The 17,258-nt window shown below is 43.6% G+C and overlaps 2 protein-coding genes across 2 annotated transcripts; one reads left to right on the plus strand and one right to left on the minus strand.

Moving 5' to 3' along the window:
* Positions 1-3,548: 3,548 nt before the first annotated feature.
* Positions 3,549-15,912, minus strand: Ncbp2 (nuclear cap binding protein subunit 2). Its single transcript, XM_042668614.1, has 4 exons — positions 15,774-15,912; positions 10,989-11,170; positions 7,341-7,479; positions 3,549-5,235 (listed from the first exon to the last, which is right to left on the minus strand). Exons 1-4 carry the CDS (start codon positions 15,849-15,851, stop codon positions 5,164-5,166), a joined length of 471 nt encoding a protein of 156 aa, XP_042524548.1. The 5' UTR covers positions 15,852-15,912; the 3' UTR covers positions 3,549-5,163.
* Positions 15,913-15,981: 69 nt separating this feature from the next.
* Positions 15,982-16,775, plus strand: Ncbp2as2 (NCBP2 antisense 2 (head to head)). Its single transcript, XM_042668626.1, has one exon. The coding sequence runs from the start codon at positions 16,080-16,082 to the stop codon at positions 16,377-16,379; it is 300 nt and encodes a 99-aa protein (XP_042524560.1). The 5' UTR covers positions 15,982-16,079; the 3' UTR covers positions 16,380-16,775.
* The last annotated feature ends 483 nt before the right edge of the window (positions 16,776-17,258 follow it).

Raw genomic sequence — 17,258 nt, forward strand, 5'->3', positions numbered from 1 at the left:
CATTCTTTCTTACAAGCAATTTGCAAGTTGTGTCCTGTATGGAAGACATTAAGATTTAACAAATTCTACCCAGAGTATTTGAAGTACAGACTTCAGAATGGAAGACTGACTTCAGGTCTTGCAGGTATGGAGTTCGATGAGTTCAGTACATGTATCACAAGTGTTTCCCTTGTGTCTTCCCTAGTATCTCAGCAACACCTTGGGCTCGTTGGCTTTTGTAAAACCAGTCCTGACACTCCAGCACAGGAGTTGCTTTTTCTCCTTTTAATCAACTTCATCCTGTGGGGACAGGCTGTAAATGTGACCCTCTGCCTTTATACTTAGCTGCATTAAGATATGGACTAGGCCCCAGTGGCTTACATGTAAGCCTAGTTACTCAGTTGGCTGAGATCTTAATTTGAAGCCAGGTTGTACAGAAAAGTCAGTCTCCAAAATAGCAAAAAGCAGGGTCAGAGGCATGGCTCAAGTGGCAAAACACCAACTGAGCAAGTTTGGAGTTCAAACTCAGTACTGGCAAAAAAAGAGGAAGATGAAAGCAAGGGATCTAGCATCTTTAGCCTTTTGTGACATTTAAAAGGAATATATTAAACCTAATTATCTTTTCTCAACTGAGGAAGGAAAATGTGTGTGTATTCAGAAGCTTGTACTGAAAATTATGAAGTAAATGACAAGATACTTGAATTTGCCTGGTTAGGTGTGAATTTATGGCTGAGCAAGGTAGATTGCCCACAATTGAGTGTTGTCAGACTATGTTGACACACAGGGCTCCCAACACCAGTATATGCTTGTCTTGAGTCCTCCACACAGCTTAGCCTGTAATCCTAGTTACTGAAGAGGCTGAGATCTGAGGATCTTGGTTCAAAGCTAGCCTGAATTGTCTTCACTGGAAACTCATATCCAAGTAACCAACAGAAAGCCAGAAGTGGTAGAGCTCAGGTGGTAAAGCACCAGTCTTGAGCAAAAAAGCCAAGCAAGAGAGCAAAGCCCTCAGTTCAAGCCCCATTGAGTAGAGGTACTCCATACGGCTGTAAGGTATCACAACTAAGAACCATGAGAAGAGTGGGGAAAATGCTTTCTTTAGGCTTTGAGACACAATCATGCCAACACAAGATTCTTCTAAATTTGTATACAAGGCATCCTCTCCCCCTTTGTTGGCTATACCAAAGTAGCTAGTAACTAGGCAACTGACTCAAAATATTTTGTAATAAAAATTGTACTTTTAGTGAGCAAGTATCTCTTCTTCCAGTGACAGACCCACCATGTAGGAGAGTTCTCTTGTGAGAATCTTTTGTTGTATTAATTTTAAGATGGGGTTTCACTATGTAGCTCAGGCTGGCCTCAACTTGGGATCCTCATCCTCTTGCTTAAGCCTCTTGGAAATGTAGGCATGCAGCACCATGCCTAGCTCCTGCAGGAATCTTGTTGCCCAGAGTTTGAGTTGCCAGATCCACCACTGAGAATCTGTTGCCATGTCAGCACTGAGGCCCACAGGCACAAGTAGAGGCCTGAGCTATCCATCTAGTTACTCTTTCACTTCCAGCATGATAGGCACCCCCAGGTGTGCCTCCCAGCATGGCTTAGCCTAAATGTTGAATATTTTCAGTCTGTTTTAAATACATTTCTGTCATTCATGAAACTTGGTTCTAGCATCTTTGTTTTTCTCTATGATCTGTGATTAGTATAAACTTCTATTTATAAATGCTCAAGTCCTAGAATAGAGAGTCTTTTATCTTGTTTGCAGTAATTGCTTTCTTGCACCAAGCACATTTCTGAAATATACTCTGGGCTGTTGGTGAGACAAGCATTGCTTTACTGTCCCTAGCTTGGCACAGAATTCTTCAAGTCTACCACAAAGTAGGCAGCCTGTGCCACTGGGATTGAGTGCAGGCCTTGCAAGCTGCCCATGCCTCTCTATCAGGGTCTAGTTGCTTCTTTCTAGTAGCCTTTCTTTCTGTTAAATTTGTAGCAGTGAATTTAGATTAACTCAACTTTTTAGTATTTACAAGAATCATAGAGAATCAAATTTCAGTTAGTCTTAAGGGAAAAGAAGCTGCTGTTGCCAATATTTATTTGCCTTTATTTTCTGCTTACCACTGAATACAAGTAACACTCATCTTCCATTTATAGTTTAAATAAAACAGTAACAGACCTAACTGGGACACAGCACTCACCCAATCTGAGTTACCCCTTTTCTCTTCAATTGTGCTTCACTGCTTCCCTGGGTTACATGTAATTGTGGATCTGAGTGGGTCAGGCCCTTCAGGTGAACTAACAGTGTGATTAGCTATACTATCTATTCTGCTTCATTATGTTAAGAAACCAAGTTAATTAACAGTTTTAAATAAAGTACATACTTTGTTATGTGCTAGGCTCTGCCTCCTGGCCTGTAATACCTAGGGAATACCATCAGAGAAGTGCTAACTGTATTTGGTTGTTCCAAAAGCAGACCATGATAAGTTGTTTACTTAAATGGTACCTGTTGGTCAGACAAAGAATTTATTAAAAGATTATGATCATGTGAAATTGCAGTACTCAACCCTTCTAGCAAAATATTTTTTTGAAAAATAAAATACCTTTATAAATGTGTGTTCTCTTTGTGTTGAATAATGTGCACTATTTGGTGAATAGTGTATTTTCTTAGTAACAATCCAGTTGTGGCAAGGCTCTGTTAAGAATAGTGACCAGTGAAAAATGAACTTTACAACTTTGGTGGGGGGGAGGGATAATACGAAGGGATGGGAAGGGGAAACAAAGGAAGAGGCTACAAAGCTTGATAAGAAATGTACTCATTATTTGCCCATGTAATTGTAACCCCTCTGTACAGTATTTTCACAATTAAAAAAAAAAAAGAATAGTGACCAGTGTAGGCCCTCACCACCTTACTTACTCTTAGATTCATTAATACAGTATTCAAGTGCAAGGCCTTGGATTCAATCTTCCATTATCACTCAAACTAGCCATGTGTGGCTACTGATCATTTAAAATATTGTTACTGTGACTGAGAAATTCCATGTTTAGATTTATTTTTGTTACACAGCCACAGCAAGTGGCTACTGTACATGGTACTAGATCTCTAAAGTTTGACATATTTGCTAACAATGTAGAGAAGGACCCAATAATCCCTACAGGCCCCATTCTGACTAAATCTGACCCTTTGCTATCAATCACAGTCTCAAATGTCTGAACATATGTCTGAGTTCTTTCTCTAAAGTAAGAAATGGGTCACATGTTCTTCCTGAAATAAGAAAAGTGGTGTGACATTACAGCATCCTCAAGAAACACCAGGCCTTCTTCATCCTTCCCCTCCAATCATCCATAGCACATGTTTCCTGGAAATCTAACCAACTGCCAATAGTTGTTGGTACACCTTTTCTTTGCACAAGAACATCCATAATCTGCCTTCAGATGAAGCCATAACCAGATGCAAATGTGAAGCTGAAATACCCATAAAAATTCTGTATTCATGGATTCTCTCCAAATTCATGTATACAGTCCAGAGTAAAAACAGTTCAGAACACATCTTTCTGTATAGTAAGGAAACAGGCAAAGAGAGTAATTGGTCCAACTTTATTGAAACCTGTTACAGAAGACACAATCAAGTAAGAACCACTGTCTGGGTTTCAAGGCCTGTAGAAATCTGAGTTACATTTTACTACAAAGTATAAAATACATTAATCCAAACTACAGTGTAAAAATAAACTTTAAAACAAAGTGTATCTTCACTGAATGTTGTTACAGCTCTTTAGAAAAATCAAGCAGTTTTAAATTTTAAAAAATTCACTTACTATAAACATGAAAGATGTTCACACTGAAGAACTTCAGCCCAAATCTTTACAAACTAGTGGAAGTTAGAAGATTCTTCATTGCTGGATGAAAATTTTTTTTTTTTTCACATTAGAGACAAACTACCTCTTGCCTTACAAATGGAAAATAAATTCACTAGACTCCACTCTGTACAAACGACCAGCAGCTCACTATTAAGAGTTGAACCTCAGTAGCACTAATTGGGAAAAATATGAATGCAGACGTTAACCTGAGAATTGGCTGATATAGACACTTCCTGCAGGAAGCATCTCTGGATGCTTTTGTTAAGCATTCTCTTAAATTCTCAAACATTTAAAACCCATTCGAGGGCTCAATTAGTACAGCACTTGCCCTAAGTTCCACCCCCAGTACTGCAAAACAATGAAAAAAAAAAATACAATTGAATGATGTTTCCACGATCATTCTGGAAATGGAAAGAGTAAAGTTGATGGCCCTGGCAGCAATGTCATGTCAAAGTAATGTTTTACCTCTCATCTGGTGATCTCTTGCTATTTCACTCCATTTCCTATTGCCAGTGCACCTTTATTTTATTTTATTTTATTTAGGGTACCTGAGGTTCTCTGTATTACAATAAACACTTTTTCTTTAGGTAAAGCATTTACATCTTTTTATTCTCCAAGTCCTGCACCTAATTTTCTGAGAGGTAAAGCAAGCAGTATCCTCAAGACCTTTTGAAAAAAGTCTTGCTTTTTTAAAAGCAAACTATTTGTAAAGGTCTTTAACCTCCAAGTTTGCCTTTAGAGATTAGAATTCAACCTAGAAAACAAAACCAGTTGTCAAGCACCTGTTCCTAACTTAGAGCAGACCTATACAACATAACAAAACCCTGTTTAGTAAGCTTTCTAGGGATAGAAGATATCAGGATCTCATGCTTCCTAGGCAAAACCTCTCTTTCAACTCCTATTACACGTATCTCATGCCTTTTAATTTATGTGTTTTAAAAATTGTTTTCAATTTAAAATTAAATACAGGCCCCATGAAAATCATGAACCTTCTTAGACTCAAGCATAGTAAAACAAGTTTTTGCCCTTACCTAATCTGCCAAAAAAAAAAGGATATGTATTTTGATAAGTTAGTCAAAGTTATAGATCAAATTTGTTGCTAAGGAACACAATTTCTGAGCTGGTAACAAAACCATTCTGATGGCCTGACACATGTCCAGAATTCTAAGACTAGAATTAAAAGCACTGGTCTGGAATTCTGTCCTTTTTACTGTTTCAGAAGAAAACCATGAAGGAGCTACTAGCTCAGTAAACACTGATCAGACCTTGGCTAATGTTCTTCAGCAAATTCAACAGGCCAAAGGATAGAGTTGTGCATAGATGAGGCTCTCACCACTCACTGGTTTTGTGCCAGTTTTCCATAGCCGCCTCTTCCAGCATCATAATCCTTCCGATACTCATCTCGAACCTTAATAGAAAAGAACATAACACTGCTGTAAATTGGCTTAATACAACTCCCACAGTTAACACATCAGACATTCAAATGACACAAGTATTAGGTCCTTTATTTTTGCCAGTCCTAGGGCATGAACTCAGGGCCTAGGCACTGTCCTTGAGCTTCTTTTGCTCAAGGCTAACACTACCACTTGATCCACAGTGCCAATTCTGGCTTTTTCTGTTTATGTAATAACAGAACCTAGGGCTTCACGCACACCAGGCAAGCACTCTACCACTAAGCCACATTCCCAGCCCAGGCCTTTTAAAACTCATCTTAATGCATTTTTCTTTTGTTCTTAAATCCCAAGTGGGAAACATTAGGCCACAGAATCATTTGGCACATGATAACGTTTATCCTATGTTCATCTTCCTGTACTGATAATTATTTTTTGTCAGTTATGGGGCTTGAACTCTGGGCCTGGCTGCTGTCCCTCAGTTCTTCAGCTCAAGGCAAGCACTTTACCATTTCAGCCACAGCGCCACTTCTGGTTTTCTGGTTTATTTGGAAATAGAGTTGGAAATAGAGTCTCATGGACTTTCCTGCCCCATCTGGTTTGAACTGTGATCCTCAGATCTCAGCCTCCTGAGTAGCTAGGATTATAGGTGTGATCCACACGTGCCTGGCTCTCTCCCTTTTTTTATTGTCGGTTGTGGGGCTTGAACTTAGGTAGTAGGCACTGTCCCTGAGCTCAAGGCTAGCACTCTACCACTTTGAGCCACAGCACCACTTCTGGTTTTTTAAATTATTAATTGGAGATTAGAGTTTCACAGGGACTTTTCTGCCAGGGCTGGCTTTGAACTGTGATCCTCAGATCTCAGTCTCCTGAGTAGCCAGGATCATATGCATGAGCCACTGGAGCCTGGCTTCCCTAACTTTTTGTCTAAAGTGGCCTGAAAAGAGTGAACTTCTGTTCTGTACCTTCTAATTAATTAGTCCTGATTAGGATTACAGGCCTGAGACACACCATCTAGCCTTTTTGTTTTTGTTTTTTTTTTGGTCTGGTCGTGGGGCCTGAACTCTGGGCCTGGGCGCTGTCCCTCAGCTCTTCAGCTCAAGGCTAGCGCTCTACCACTTGAGCCACAGCGCCACTTCCGGCTTTTTTCTTTTTGCTTATGTGGTGCTGAGGAATCGAACCCAGGGCCTCAAGCATGCAAGGCAAGCGCTCTACCACTGAGCCACCTTCCCAGCCCCTTTACTTAAGTTTAAAATAGAAAATTATTAGGAATGTTGAACATGCTTGTAATTCCAACATTCAACTCTTGAAAAGCAGAGGCAGAAAGATCTTGAGTTTTGAGAACACCTAGGATGATGATGATGATGATGATTTTTGTCAGTCGTGGGTCTTGAACTCTGGGCCTGGGCGCTGTCCCTCAGCTCTTCAGCTCAAGGCTAGAGCTCTACCACTTGAGCCACAGCGCCACTTCCGGTTTTCTGGTGGTTTATTGGACATAAGAGTCTCATGGCCTTTCCTGCCTGGGCTGGCTTTGAACCGTGCCTCAGATCTCAGCCTCCTGAGTAGCTAGGATTACAGGGGTGAGCCACAGGCGCCCGACCCACCTAGGATTCTTTTTTTCTTTTTTCTTTTGGTCCGGTCGTGGGGCCTAAACTCTGGGCCTGGGCGCTGTCCCTCAGCTCTTCAGCTCAAGGCTAGTGCTCTACCATTTGAGCCACAGCGCCACTTCAGGCTTTTTTCTTTTTGCTTATGTGGTGCTTAGGAATCGAACCCAGGGCCTGAGGCATGCAAGGCAAACACTGAGCCACCTTCCCAGCCTTACCACCTAGGATTCTTGAAACAAGTTCCAGAACATAATAGGCTACATGGAGAGAACCTGTCTCAAAAATAAATAAATAAATAAATAAATGAAGAAGGAGAAGAAGAAGAAGAAATAAAGATCAAAATTAGTTGGTGGTTTTTGCCTGGGCAAAAGGATAAAGGATAGACGTAAGTTGGAAAAACAACAACAACAACAAAAAAAACCTCCTGCATTTTAACTAGAATCCCAGGCCAAGATCAGCTCAAAGACACTTTCAAAATACCTGGCTCCAGATCACTCACAAAGACATTTCTAACATACCTGGCCCCCAGATCGCCCACGTCCATACTGCCTGCCCTCCTTAAAGCCTGCATCCCAGTCTGTGCGAATTATCCGGTCATCCAGACGAGTTCCATTTATGTAGCGCATAGCATTTTCTGCATCTGCTCTTGAATAGTATCTTAAGCATAAGCATTAAGGAAGCATCATCTAAATGAAGCTGAGTAATTTCAAAGACAATTCAGCTGGCACAGAATGTTGGGGGAGGGGGCGTTAGTCCAGAAGCACTTAGGAAAGGCAATATGACACTTATCTAGAGCTACATTGGTCATGATTTCCTGTATATTCCTGTTAATTTCTAATTCCATTGTCCTCATGTTTTTGGTGGGGGGGATCAGTTGTGGGGCTTGAACTCAGGGCCTGGGTGCTATCCCTGAGCTCTTTTTGCTCAAGGCTAGTGCTCTGCCACTTTGAGCCACAGCGCCACTTCCAGTTTTCTGAGGTGGTTGCTTGCAGATAAGCATCTCACAGACTTTTCTGCAGGGGCTGGCTCTGAACAGCAACCATCAGATTTCAGCCTTCTGAGCAGCTAGAATTACAGACATGAGCCACCAGCCTGTCCCTATATTTTGGTTTGCACAACAAAAAATGTTTAGTGCATGGCCTGGAAATGTGGCTTAGTGGTATAGTGTTTGCCTAGCTTGCATGAAGTCCTGGGTTCCATTCCTTAATACCACATAAGCAGAAAAGGCAAGTGGTGCTGTGGCTCAAGTGACAGTGTGCTATCCTTGAGCAAAAGATGCTCAGGGACAGTGCTTAGGCCCTGAGTTCAAGCCCCAGGACTGGCAAAAAAAAAAAAGGTTTAGTGCAGGTGTTGATCACAAATCATACATATTTTATTCAAGAACTACCTTCATGAAAAGATTTGGCTGGGAGTGATGGTAATCTCAGCACTCAACCTGCTGAGGAAGATGACAGGGGAGTACAAGGCCAGCCTGGGCTACATCCTGAATTTGATGCCAGTGAGGGCTACAGGCTACAAAGTAAAACCCTATCTCCAAATGAAAAAGGGGGGGGGGGTCGGGAAGGTGGCTCAGTGGTAGAGCACTTGCCTTGCATGCTCGAGGCCCTGGGTTCAATTCCTCAGCACCACATAAGCAAAAAGAAAAAAAAAAGCCAGAAGTGGCGCTGTGGCTCAAGTGGTAGAGCACTAGCCTTGAGCTGAAGAGCTGAGGAACAGCGCCCAGGCCCAGAGTTCAGGCCCCACAACTGGACCCAAAAATAAATAAATAATTTTTAAAAAATAAAAAAATTTAAAAATTAAAAAAATTTAAAAAAAGGGGGGGGGCAGGCTGATCCTAGAATGTAACTCAGTGAAGTGCTGGATAGTGTGGACTCAAGTCCTCAGTACCCTAAAATGGATGAAAAGGGTCATGGTATATATGGAGTTCTCACAGCATTTCTTTTTTTTTTTTCTTTCCAGTTGGTCATGGGGTGTGAACATGGGCCGAAACTGGCTTAACCTGGGACCTGGGTGCTGTCCCTGAGGGATAGCACTCTACCAATTAAGTTACAGCACCACTTCCGGTTTTCTAGTGGTTAATTGAAAATAAGAGTCTCATTGACTGCCTGTACTGGATTTGAACAGTGAGTCTTATATTTCGACCTTCTGAGTAGCTAGGATTACAGACATGATTCACCAGCACCCAGCTATCCCACAGCATTTCATTAGAAAGATCTGAAGTACTATCACAGCAATTCTACAGCCCTGTTTAATCAGATCTACTTAGTATGATTTATTTTTAATATCTCTTAACTAAATATGGTGATTTGGTTTTAGAAAATGCTATTTTTTTGTATTTATACAAATAAGGAAATATTTAGTAAAATTTTAGTAAACAACATCTAGATAATGCTTAGAACATAGTAGGCATTCAAAAGGTTTCTGTCTAGTTAGGGAGACTGTTCAAGTAGTAGAGCACCTGCCTAGCAAGCGCAAGGCTCCAAGTTCAAACCTCAATACAAGAAAGAAATTCTGCTGAATGAATATATTGGATGCTGGAATGAACACAATAAATGCTCAAAACACAAAAGCCAGCTGTCGATAGTAGCCTTTCTTTTGGGCACTCATCATCATGACTGTTGATCTGTAAGGCAAGTGGAAACACTGTGGTTCTTAGGAAGTGCTTATCTAGTAGATGGAGCACTTTGTCTTACCCTTCTCACTTTGTCTCCTATGGACTCTTTTATGCCACTGCAGCCAGAAGTCAAAACCTGAGAAATCTCACTCTTCTATCTAGAGAGATACAAGAAATTTGCTTGGTTCCAAAATCAAGACTTTTGCTTGGCCCCAAAATTCCAACTGTGGCTGCGTGTATTGAGTTGAACCCAGGAGTTTGGGGTCAACCTGGGCAACACCATATTTTAGGAAAAAAATATTAAAAAAATCCTAAGTGTGAGACTGGGGATGTAGCTCAGTAGTAGAGAGCTTCCTAGTATATATGAGGTCCTGTGTTAAATTCCCAGCACTGGGAAGAAAACAAAAAAAAACTATGTGCCGTACATTACCACATACCAATATGACTGTTTCTCAAAATACGTTCATTTTTTTTGTCAGTTGTGGGGCTTGAATTCAGGGCCTAGGTCCTGTCCCTGAGCCTCTTTGTGCTCAAGGCTAGCGCTTTACCACTTTAACCACAGTGCCACTTCTGGTTTTTGAGTGGTTGATTGGAGATGAGTCTCATAGGCCTTTTCTGCCCAAGCTGGCTTTGAACTTCATCCTCAAGATCTCAGCCTCCTGAGCAGCTAGGATTACAGGTGTGAGCCACTGGCATCTGGCTGGAACTACTTCTGGGGAAAGCAGTTCATGGTTGAGAGTGGTATGGGGTTTTCATTTTCCCCATACCTTTAGGATAATTTGTTTACCTCTCTATCCCCAGTAGTGCAGATTGAACTCAGGGCTTTGGCTTTGCTGGGTAAGCATCCTACCATTTGAGCCACAACCCCTGTCCTGGGCATTTTTTTTTTGTCAGTGCTGGGGCTTGAACTCTGGGCTTGGGCTCTGTCCCTCAGCTCTTCAGCTCAAGGCTAGCATTCTACCATTTAAGCCACAGCACCACTTCCGGTTTTCTGGTGATTAATTGGACATAAGAGTCTCATGGACTTTGCTGCCTGGGCTGGCTTTGAACTTAATCCTTAGATCTCAGCCTCCTGAGTAGCTGGGACTATAGGCATGAGCCACCGCTGCTCATCCTGGGCAATTTTTTAAAATACGAAAGACAATATATTTGGGATAATGGATAATGGATAATAATTGTTTTTCTTAAAATATCAATAATGAACAAAACATGAAATTCAGAATAGAATGTAATCATCAGTTTTCCTAATGTAAGAGTGTAACAATCTAAAAAGAAGAGGTAGAGATAAATGTAGGGATGCTAATAAACTAACACTTGAATTTTCAAACACAGTCATTGGAAGCCTGGCTAAAGTACTAGAGCACCAGTCGTGTGTGAAAAAGCCAAGAAAGAATGTGAGACCCTAAGTTCAAGTCCCAGTACTATCTCTCTCTCTCTCTCTCACACACACACACACACACACACACACACACACACACACACACACACACTCTCTATTCAGCTTTACATTTCAGTGGCTTCAACATCTACATTAGACACCTAGGAAGGATACTCTACAAAACAAAATCCACATGCTGTTTTTTTCACTTTATCCAGGCCCATAATGATCTTCTTTATGTCACCACTTTTGCTGAAGAGCTCATAAATTTGTTCTTCAGTTGTGTAAAAGGAAAGATTTCCAACATATAATGTACAGCTTTTCTTCAGTAGTTTTTCTTGTTCTTCATTGTCCCCCTAGAAATTCAAAGAGACAAGCATTACTACTTAAAAAAAAAAAAAAAAAAGACCTCAGGGCTGGGAAGGTGGCTCAGTGGTAGAGCGCTTGCCTTGCATGCCTGAGGCCCTGGGTTCGATTCCTCAGCACCATATAAGCAAAAAGAAAAAAGCCAGAAGTGGTGCTGTGGCTCAAGTGGTAGAGCGCTAGCCTTGAGCTGAAGAGCTGAGGGACAACGCCCAGGCCAAGAATTCAGGGACCACGGCTGGACGCCCCCCCCCCCCCCCAAAAAAAGACCTCTACTTAAGCGTGGTACTAGTGGCTCATACCTATATAATCTTACCTACTCAAAAGGGTGAGATCTGAGGATCACAGTTAAAAGGTAGACTGGGGGGCTGCAAAGGTGGCATAGTGGTAGAGTGCTTGCCTTGCATGCATGAGGCCCTAGGTTTGACTCCTCAGCACCACATAAGCAGAAAAAGCTGGAAGTGGTGCTGCAGCTCAATGGTAGCATGCTAGCCTTGACAGCTCCCAGGCCCAGAGTTCAGGCCACATGACTGACAAGAAAAAAAAAAAAAAAAAAAAAAAAAGCTGGGATGGGGACATCTCTAAAACGTGAGCTGGAAACATGGCTCAAGCAGAAAAGTGGTACCCAGGATTATTATTATTATTTATGTATTTACGTATTTATTTATTTATGTCAATCATGGGGCTTGAACTCTAGGCCTGGGTGCTCAAGGCAAGTGCTCTATCACTTGAACTATAGCACCACTTCCAGTTTTGATTGGAGATAAGAGTCTCACAGATTTTCCTGCTTGGCCTAGTTTTGAACTGCAATCCTCAGATCTCAGCCTCTGGAGTAGCTAGGATTATAGGCATTAGCTACTAGCGCCCGTCTAGCCACCGTTTTTTGTTTGTTGTTTGTTTTGTTTTTAAAGCAAAGCAGGCTGGGAATGTGGCTTAGTGGTTGAGTGCTTGCCTATGAAGCTCTGGGTTTGATTCCTCCGTACCACATAAGCAGAAAAAGCCGGAAGTAGCGCTGTGGCTCTAATGGTAGAGGACTGGCAAAACAAAACAAAACAAAAAAAACAAAGCAAGAGATAAAGACCTAGTAATAACACCACAAAAAAAAAAAGGCTCTTGCTAAAATAATACTCATGAAGTGTGACAGGCATTAATTTTGATGTGGAAATCTAATTCATCATCTCAATCCACAAATCCTTTAACTTAAAAAAAGGAGTATATGGGCTGGGGAAGTGGCTCAGTGGTAGAATGCCTGCCTCTAGGACATTTCCCAAGCCCAGAGTTCAGGCCCCACGACAGACCAAAAAAAAAAAAGGGGGGGGGGGGATGTCCACATTCTATGAAGGTTTACACACATGCAAACATGGGTGTGGGTGCCAGCCCTGGGTTCTGAACTCAGGGTCTGAGTGGGTTTTGAACTCAGGGTCTGAGCACTATTCCTGAGCTTTTGTGCTCAAGTCTAGTGCTCTATTACTTTGAGCTACAGCACCATTTCCAGCTTTTTGTTATTTAATTGGATATATGACTCACAAATTTTCCTGCCTGGGCTAGCTTTGAACTATGATCCTTAGATCTCAGACTCCTAAGTAGCTAGGATTACAGCCACCAGGTCCCAGCTGGTAAATTAAGTTAATTTACATTTTACAGAGGGTTTTACTGTTACATTTCCACAGGTTTGACCCTTCTCTAATGGCAAGTTTAAATTCCAGACCCTGACTCAGTATCTTAAAAAGGTTCTTTTATCCTCAGAAGGAAAAAAACAAACAGATCTTCACAGGTAGCATTTCCCTTGTAATACTCCCATAGAGACTGTATCAGTCCAACAACAGCTTAGATGATTTGCATACTCACATTATTTTTCTCTGCATGTAGGAGAAAGTTTAGTAATTACTAAGAACAAAAGCTCTTACAAATTGAGAGTATGGGTCAAGTTTGCTAGGCAAGCACAAAGCCCTGAATTCAATCCCCAGCCACTGGGGCACCAGTGGTTCAAGGCTATAATACTAGTTACTCTGGAAGCTGAGATTTGAGAATCACAGTTTAAAAGCAGCCTGGGCAGGAAACTGTGAGACTCACCTCCAATTATACTAAAAAGTTGGAAGTGGAGCCATGGCTTAAATGGTAGAGTAACACCCTTGAGCACAAAGCTGAGGGACAGTACTCAGGCCCTGAGTTCAAATCCCAGGATGGGCATATACACAAAACTTACTCTTTCTCCCCTCCTTTCCCTCCCAACCCCTACCTCTCTGTAGGCTAGTACTCTACAATTTGAGCCACACCTCAGCTTTTAAGAGATTAATCAGAGATAAGAGTCTCAAGGATTTTCCAGCCTGGGCTAGTTTTTCTTTTTGAGGAAAGAGGTCTTAGCTGGGTGCCAGGGGCTTATGCCTATAATTCTAGCGACTCTGGAGGCTGAGATCTGAGGATTGTGGTTCAAAACCAGCCCTGGCAGAAAAGTCCCCGTGAGACTATCTCCAATTAACCACTCAAAAACTAGAAATGGAGCTGTGGCTCAAAGTGGTAGAGCACTAGCCTTGACCAAAAGAATTCAAAAGAGTTCAGGGACAGCACCTAGGTCATGAGTTCAAGCCCCAGGACTCAGAGGAGAAAAACGAGAGAGAGAGAAATAGGAGGTCTTTTGTGTTGCCCAGGCTAATCTTTTTTTTTTTTTTTTGTCGATTGTGGGGCTTGAACTCTGGGCTTGGGCGCTATCCCTAGCACTCTTCGGATCACGGCGAGCGCTCTACCGCTTGAGCCACAGTGCCACTTCCGGTTTTCTAGTGGTTTATTGGAGATAAGAGTCTCACGGACTTTCCTGCCCGGGCTGGCTTTGAACCGTGATCCTCAGATCTCAGCCTCCTGAGTAACTAGGATTACAGGTATAAGCCACCAGTGCAAGGCCCCAGGCTAGTCTTTTTTTTTTGTCTGTAGTGGGGCCTGAACTCTGGGCCTGGGTGCTGTCCCTCAGCTCTTCAGCTGTAGACTAGTGCTCTACCACTTGAGCCTCAGCCCCACTTCTGGCTTTTTCTGCTTATGTGGTGCCAAGGAATCAAACCCAAGGCCTCAGGCATGCAAGGCAAGCACTCTACCACTGAGCCACCTTCCCAGCCCTCCACGCTAGTCTTAAACTTGTGATCTTCCAGCCTCCCAAGTAACTGAGACTATGAGATTATACTACCATATCTGGCTAGCAGTTTCACTTTGCACTACTAATCTGTTAAAAATTATGGGCAAGAAGCATCTTTTTCTACTTTTCTCAAATGTGTAAGTACTGTCAAACAGCCTATGACTTAAGGCAACTGTGATTTATGTAGTTATTTAAGGGATGATATTAATATGGATTTCATTCAGTATACCAAGAATTCCACAAGGCAATTGCTGTTACTGTCTAAAGAAAGTTATTGGCTTTAGACTAAAGAGATGCATCTTTCCACATTCTTAATCTTGCAACATGCTTTAAGTTCAAGATAGTTATGTGGTCATTACCTTACTTGTGTGACTGTAACCCCCCTTTTCAAAAAAAAAAAAAGAACTTGTAAAAATGATAGAAATGAATGAAGATTATGCCTAGTCCACAGTAAGCACTTAAAAACTGTGGATTGGGAATTAGGACTGGGAATGTGGCTTAGTAGTAGAGTGCTTGCCTAGCATTCATGAAGCCCTGGGTTCGATTCCTCAGTTCCAAATAGAAAAGGCCCGAAGTGGACTGTGGCTCAAATGGTAGAGTGCTCTAGCCTTGACCTTGTTTCCATTTACATGCCATCAGGAAGGATTGAGTTCCTTAGGGTATAGAACTTTCCCATTTAGTCTTGGAAGGCTTCTATTTGTTTTTACAAACATACATACATAATCTATTTACGTAATGGCCAAAAGAGAGGTTGGAACAGAGAGCAGGTGGCTCCATCGCTTAATCCATGCCCATAGCCCACGGGAAGTCTTCAGAATAGCACTTAAGTATACTTAACTTTTGAGTGGTGCTCCATCCTGTCCCACCCTGGCCCTTACTGATACAAAATCGCTCACATGTAGTCATTTTCCATAAAGCAAATACACTATGACATAGACTAAACTTAAATTTTTCCTCAGGTCTGGGGAGATTTAAGTCTCAGCTCTGCAAGTACTTTCCCTCTTCTGATCCTGACATGCGGACACTCTCAAAGTGCCTAGCAGGACCTGTCTCTTCCTCAAGTGAGAGACAGAACTCAACCTGGGAGTCTTCTGCCCATAAGTAGAATGTTTAGCACCATCCCACAGGAGAAAAGACGGAGATTCCAGTGCCAGGGTCACCTCCCCATACCCTGGGAGTGATCTCACCACACACTTTCGCCCATGGAGACAGCGCTCCCGCTAGTCCCATGGCTGCAGCCTCCTGCACTGGCCTAGGCACAGACAATGAACAAGCGAGCTCCTAGCTCCCTAGGAGACAAGGTGCCTTATCCAAACACCCTTCCGCATCCAGCTGCAGCCTCCCCGTGGGCACCGGGGCCCACATCGCGCTTCCCGACGCCGGCAGAGCGGGGACGACACAATAAGACAAGTATACACCGTTTCTCAGAGTTCGGACCCAAGGCTGGCCCGGCTCGCGGCCCCTGTCCTCACCCGGAAATGCTGGTCGCGGTACTGGCTGAGCTCCACGTAGGAGTCGCTGCTCAGCGCCTTCAGTAGGCCGCCGGACATAGCGCCGAGAGGCGGACAGGAACCAGGGCCCGAGAAACACGCCGGCCGACGCGGCGGAAGCGGAAACCTAGGGCGAAGGCGGCGGGAGGTGGGAGTCGTCGCGTCCAATCAGAGCACGGTCGTGTCGTCATCTCGCCGCGCGGACGCAGATGTGTCCGACGTCCCACACGGCCGGTCGGAAGGCGGACGCTCAGAGTGCCGGGTTCCGGTGCTCCAGGGTGAGGGAGGATGGTTCTCCGGCAGCTGCTGGCAGCTCTGCTGCACAGCCCACAGCTGGTGGAGCGGCTGTCGGAGTCTCGGCCTATCCGGCGCGCGGCGCAGCTCACAGCTTTCGCCCTGCTCCACGCGCAGCTGCGAGGCCAGGACGCGGCCCGCCGCCTTCGCGCTCTCGCGGCCGGCCCCGCGGGCTTTCTGGGTCGCCGCGCTGTACGCTTCCGTGACGCCTTCTCCCAGGAACTGCGCGACGGCCTCCGGGACCGTCCCCGACCACCACCGGGTAGCCAGAAGCGCCCCGGCACACGCTCTTAAGATCTGTGGCTGGGTCTGGCTGAGGTCACCGACTTTCCCTTCACTGCTCGATCCTGACCTTGGCGTGAAGGAGTTCTCTAGGGCCCCACGCATGCCTTCGGATTCTGAGGTCGTCGGCCTTCAGACCTCTCGCTAAGAATTCTGGCCAAACCCATATCCACGTTGAAGCCCCAGATTGGAGAAAGATTCCCTAAGTCTGGCAGATAAATATAGACTGGACCCAAACGACGCACGTACGACAGCCATGGACCCACAGCCAGCCTGCCTGCCCGCCCTCTACAAACGGGACTGCACTGGTGCAGCAGGGTGCTGATTCCAGGGAAGATAAGACGATGGGTGGAAAGACAAGCCTTCAGCTGCCAAATTCTCTCATTAAACGTGTGAGCTTACTCGTAAGCATAAGCGTGGTACTTCTCCGACAAGATGGATTAGGAATACTGGGGGTTGTAGGTTCGTGTTAGTATTTATCAACATGTTGGTGTCTATTCTGTGCTGGCACTTGCTAATTACATTCTGTGTGGCTCGTCTCGCTTCTTACAACCACAGACATGGGAGAAAAATGGCCATTTCTCAAGTTGCCCAAAGCTTTGCAGTAGAGTGAAGGCACCCATTTGGCTCCAGGGCCCATGTCCTTAATTACAGTCCTCTGCAGTATTTCCCCTGATCTTTTGGGACTGCCTTTTCCATTACCACCGGGCAGTGAAACTATTATTACCTACCATGAAACAATCTAGCAGAATTCCTATTCCCCAGTTTTGAAGATCTAGGATGCAAACTACTATCAGCTTCCCATGTTTAGGAAATCCATATTCTATGTAATTTTCTGTAATGATCTATGTAATGAACTCTCTAGATCCAGTAGCCTTGTCCTTACACCCA

Source organism: Dipodomys spectabilis, unplaced genomic scaffold, assembly GCF_019054845.1.
Source record: "Dipodomys spectabilis isolate Male_0828 unplaced genomic scaffold, ASM1905484v1 ptg000017l, whole genome shotgun sequence".
Taxonomy (NCBI): domain Eukaryota; kingdom Metazoa; phylum Chordata; class Mammalia; order Rodentia; family Heteromyidae; genus Dipodomys; species Dipodomys spectabilis.

Excerpts from the sequence above, each read along its gene's own strand:
- Ncbp2 (XM_042668614.1), bottom strand. The coding sequence starts at position 15,851 with ATGTCCGGCGGCCTACTGAAGGCGCTGAGCAGCGACTCCTACGTGGAG. Across the intron at positions 7,480-10,988 it reads TGTGGATTTTGTTTTGTAGA|ATACTATTCAAGAGCAGATG; the intron begins GTATCCTTCCTA and ends CTTATGCTTAAG. Across the intron at positions 5,236-7,340 it reads GTGGGCGATCTGGGGGCCAG|GTTCGAGATGAGTATCGGAA; the intron begins GTATGTTAGAAA and ends TTTTCTATTAAG.
- Ncbp2as2 (XM_042668626.1), top strand. The coding sequence starts at position 16,080 with ATGGTTCTCCGGCAGCTGCTGGCAGCTCTGCTGCACAGCCCACAGCTG.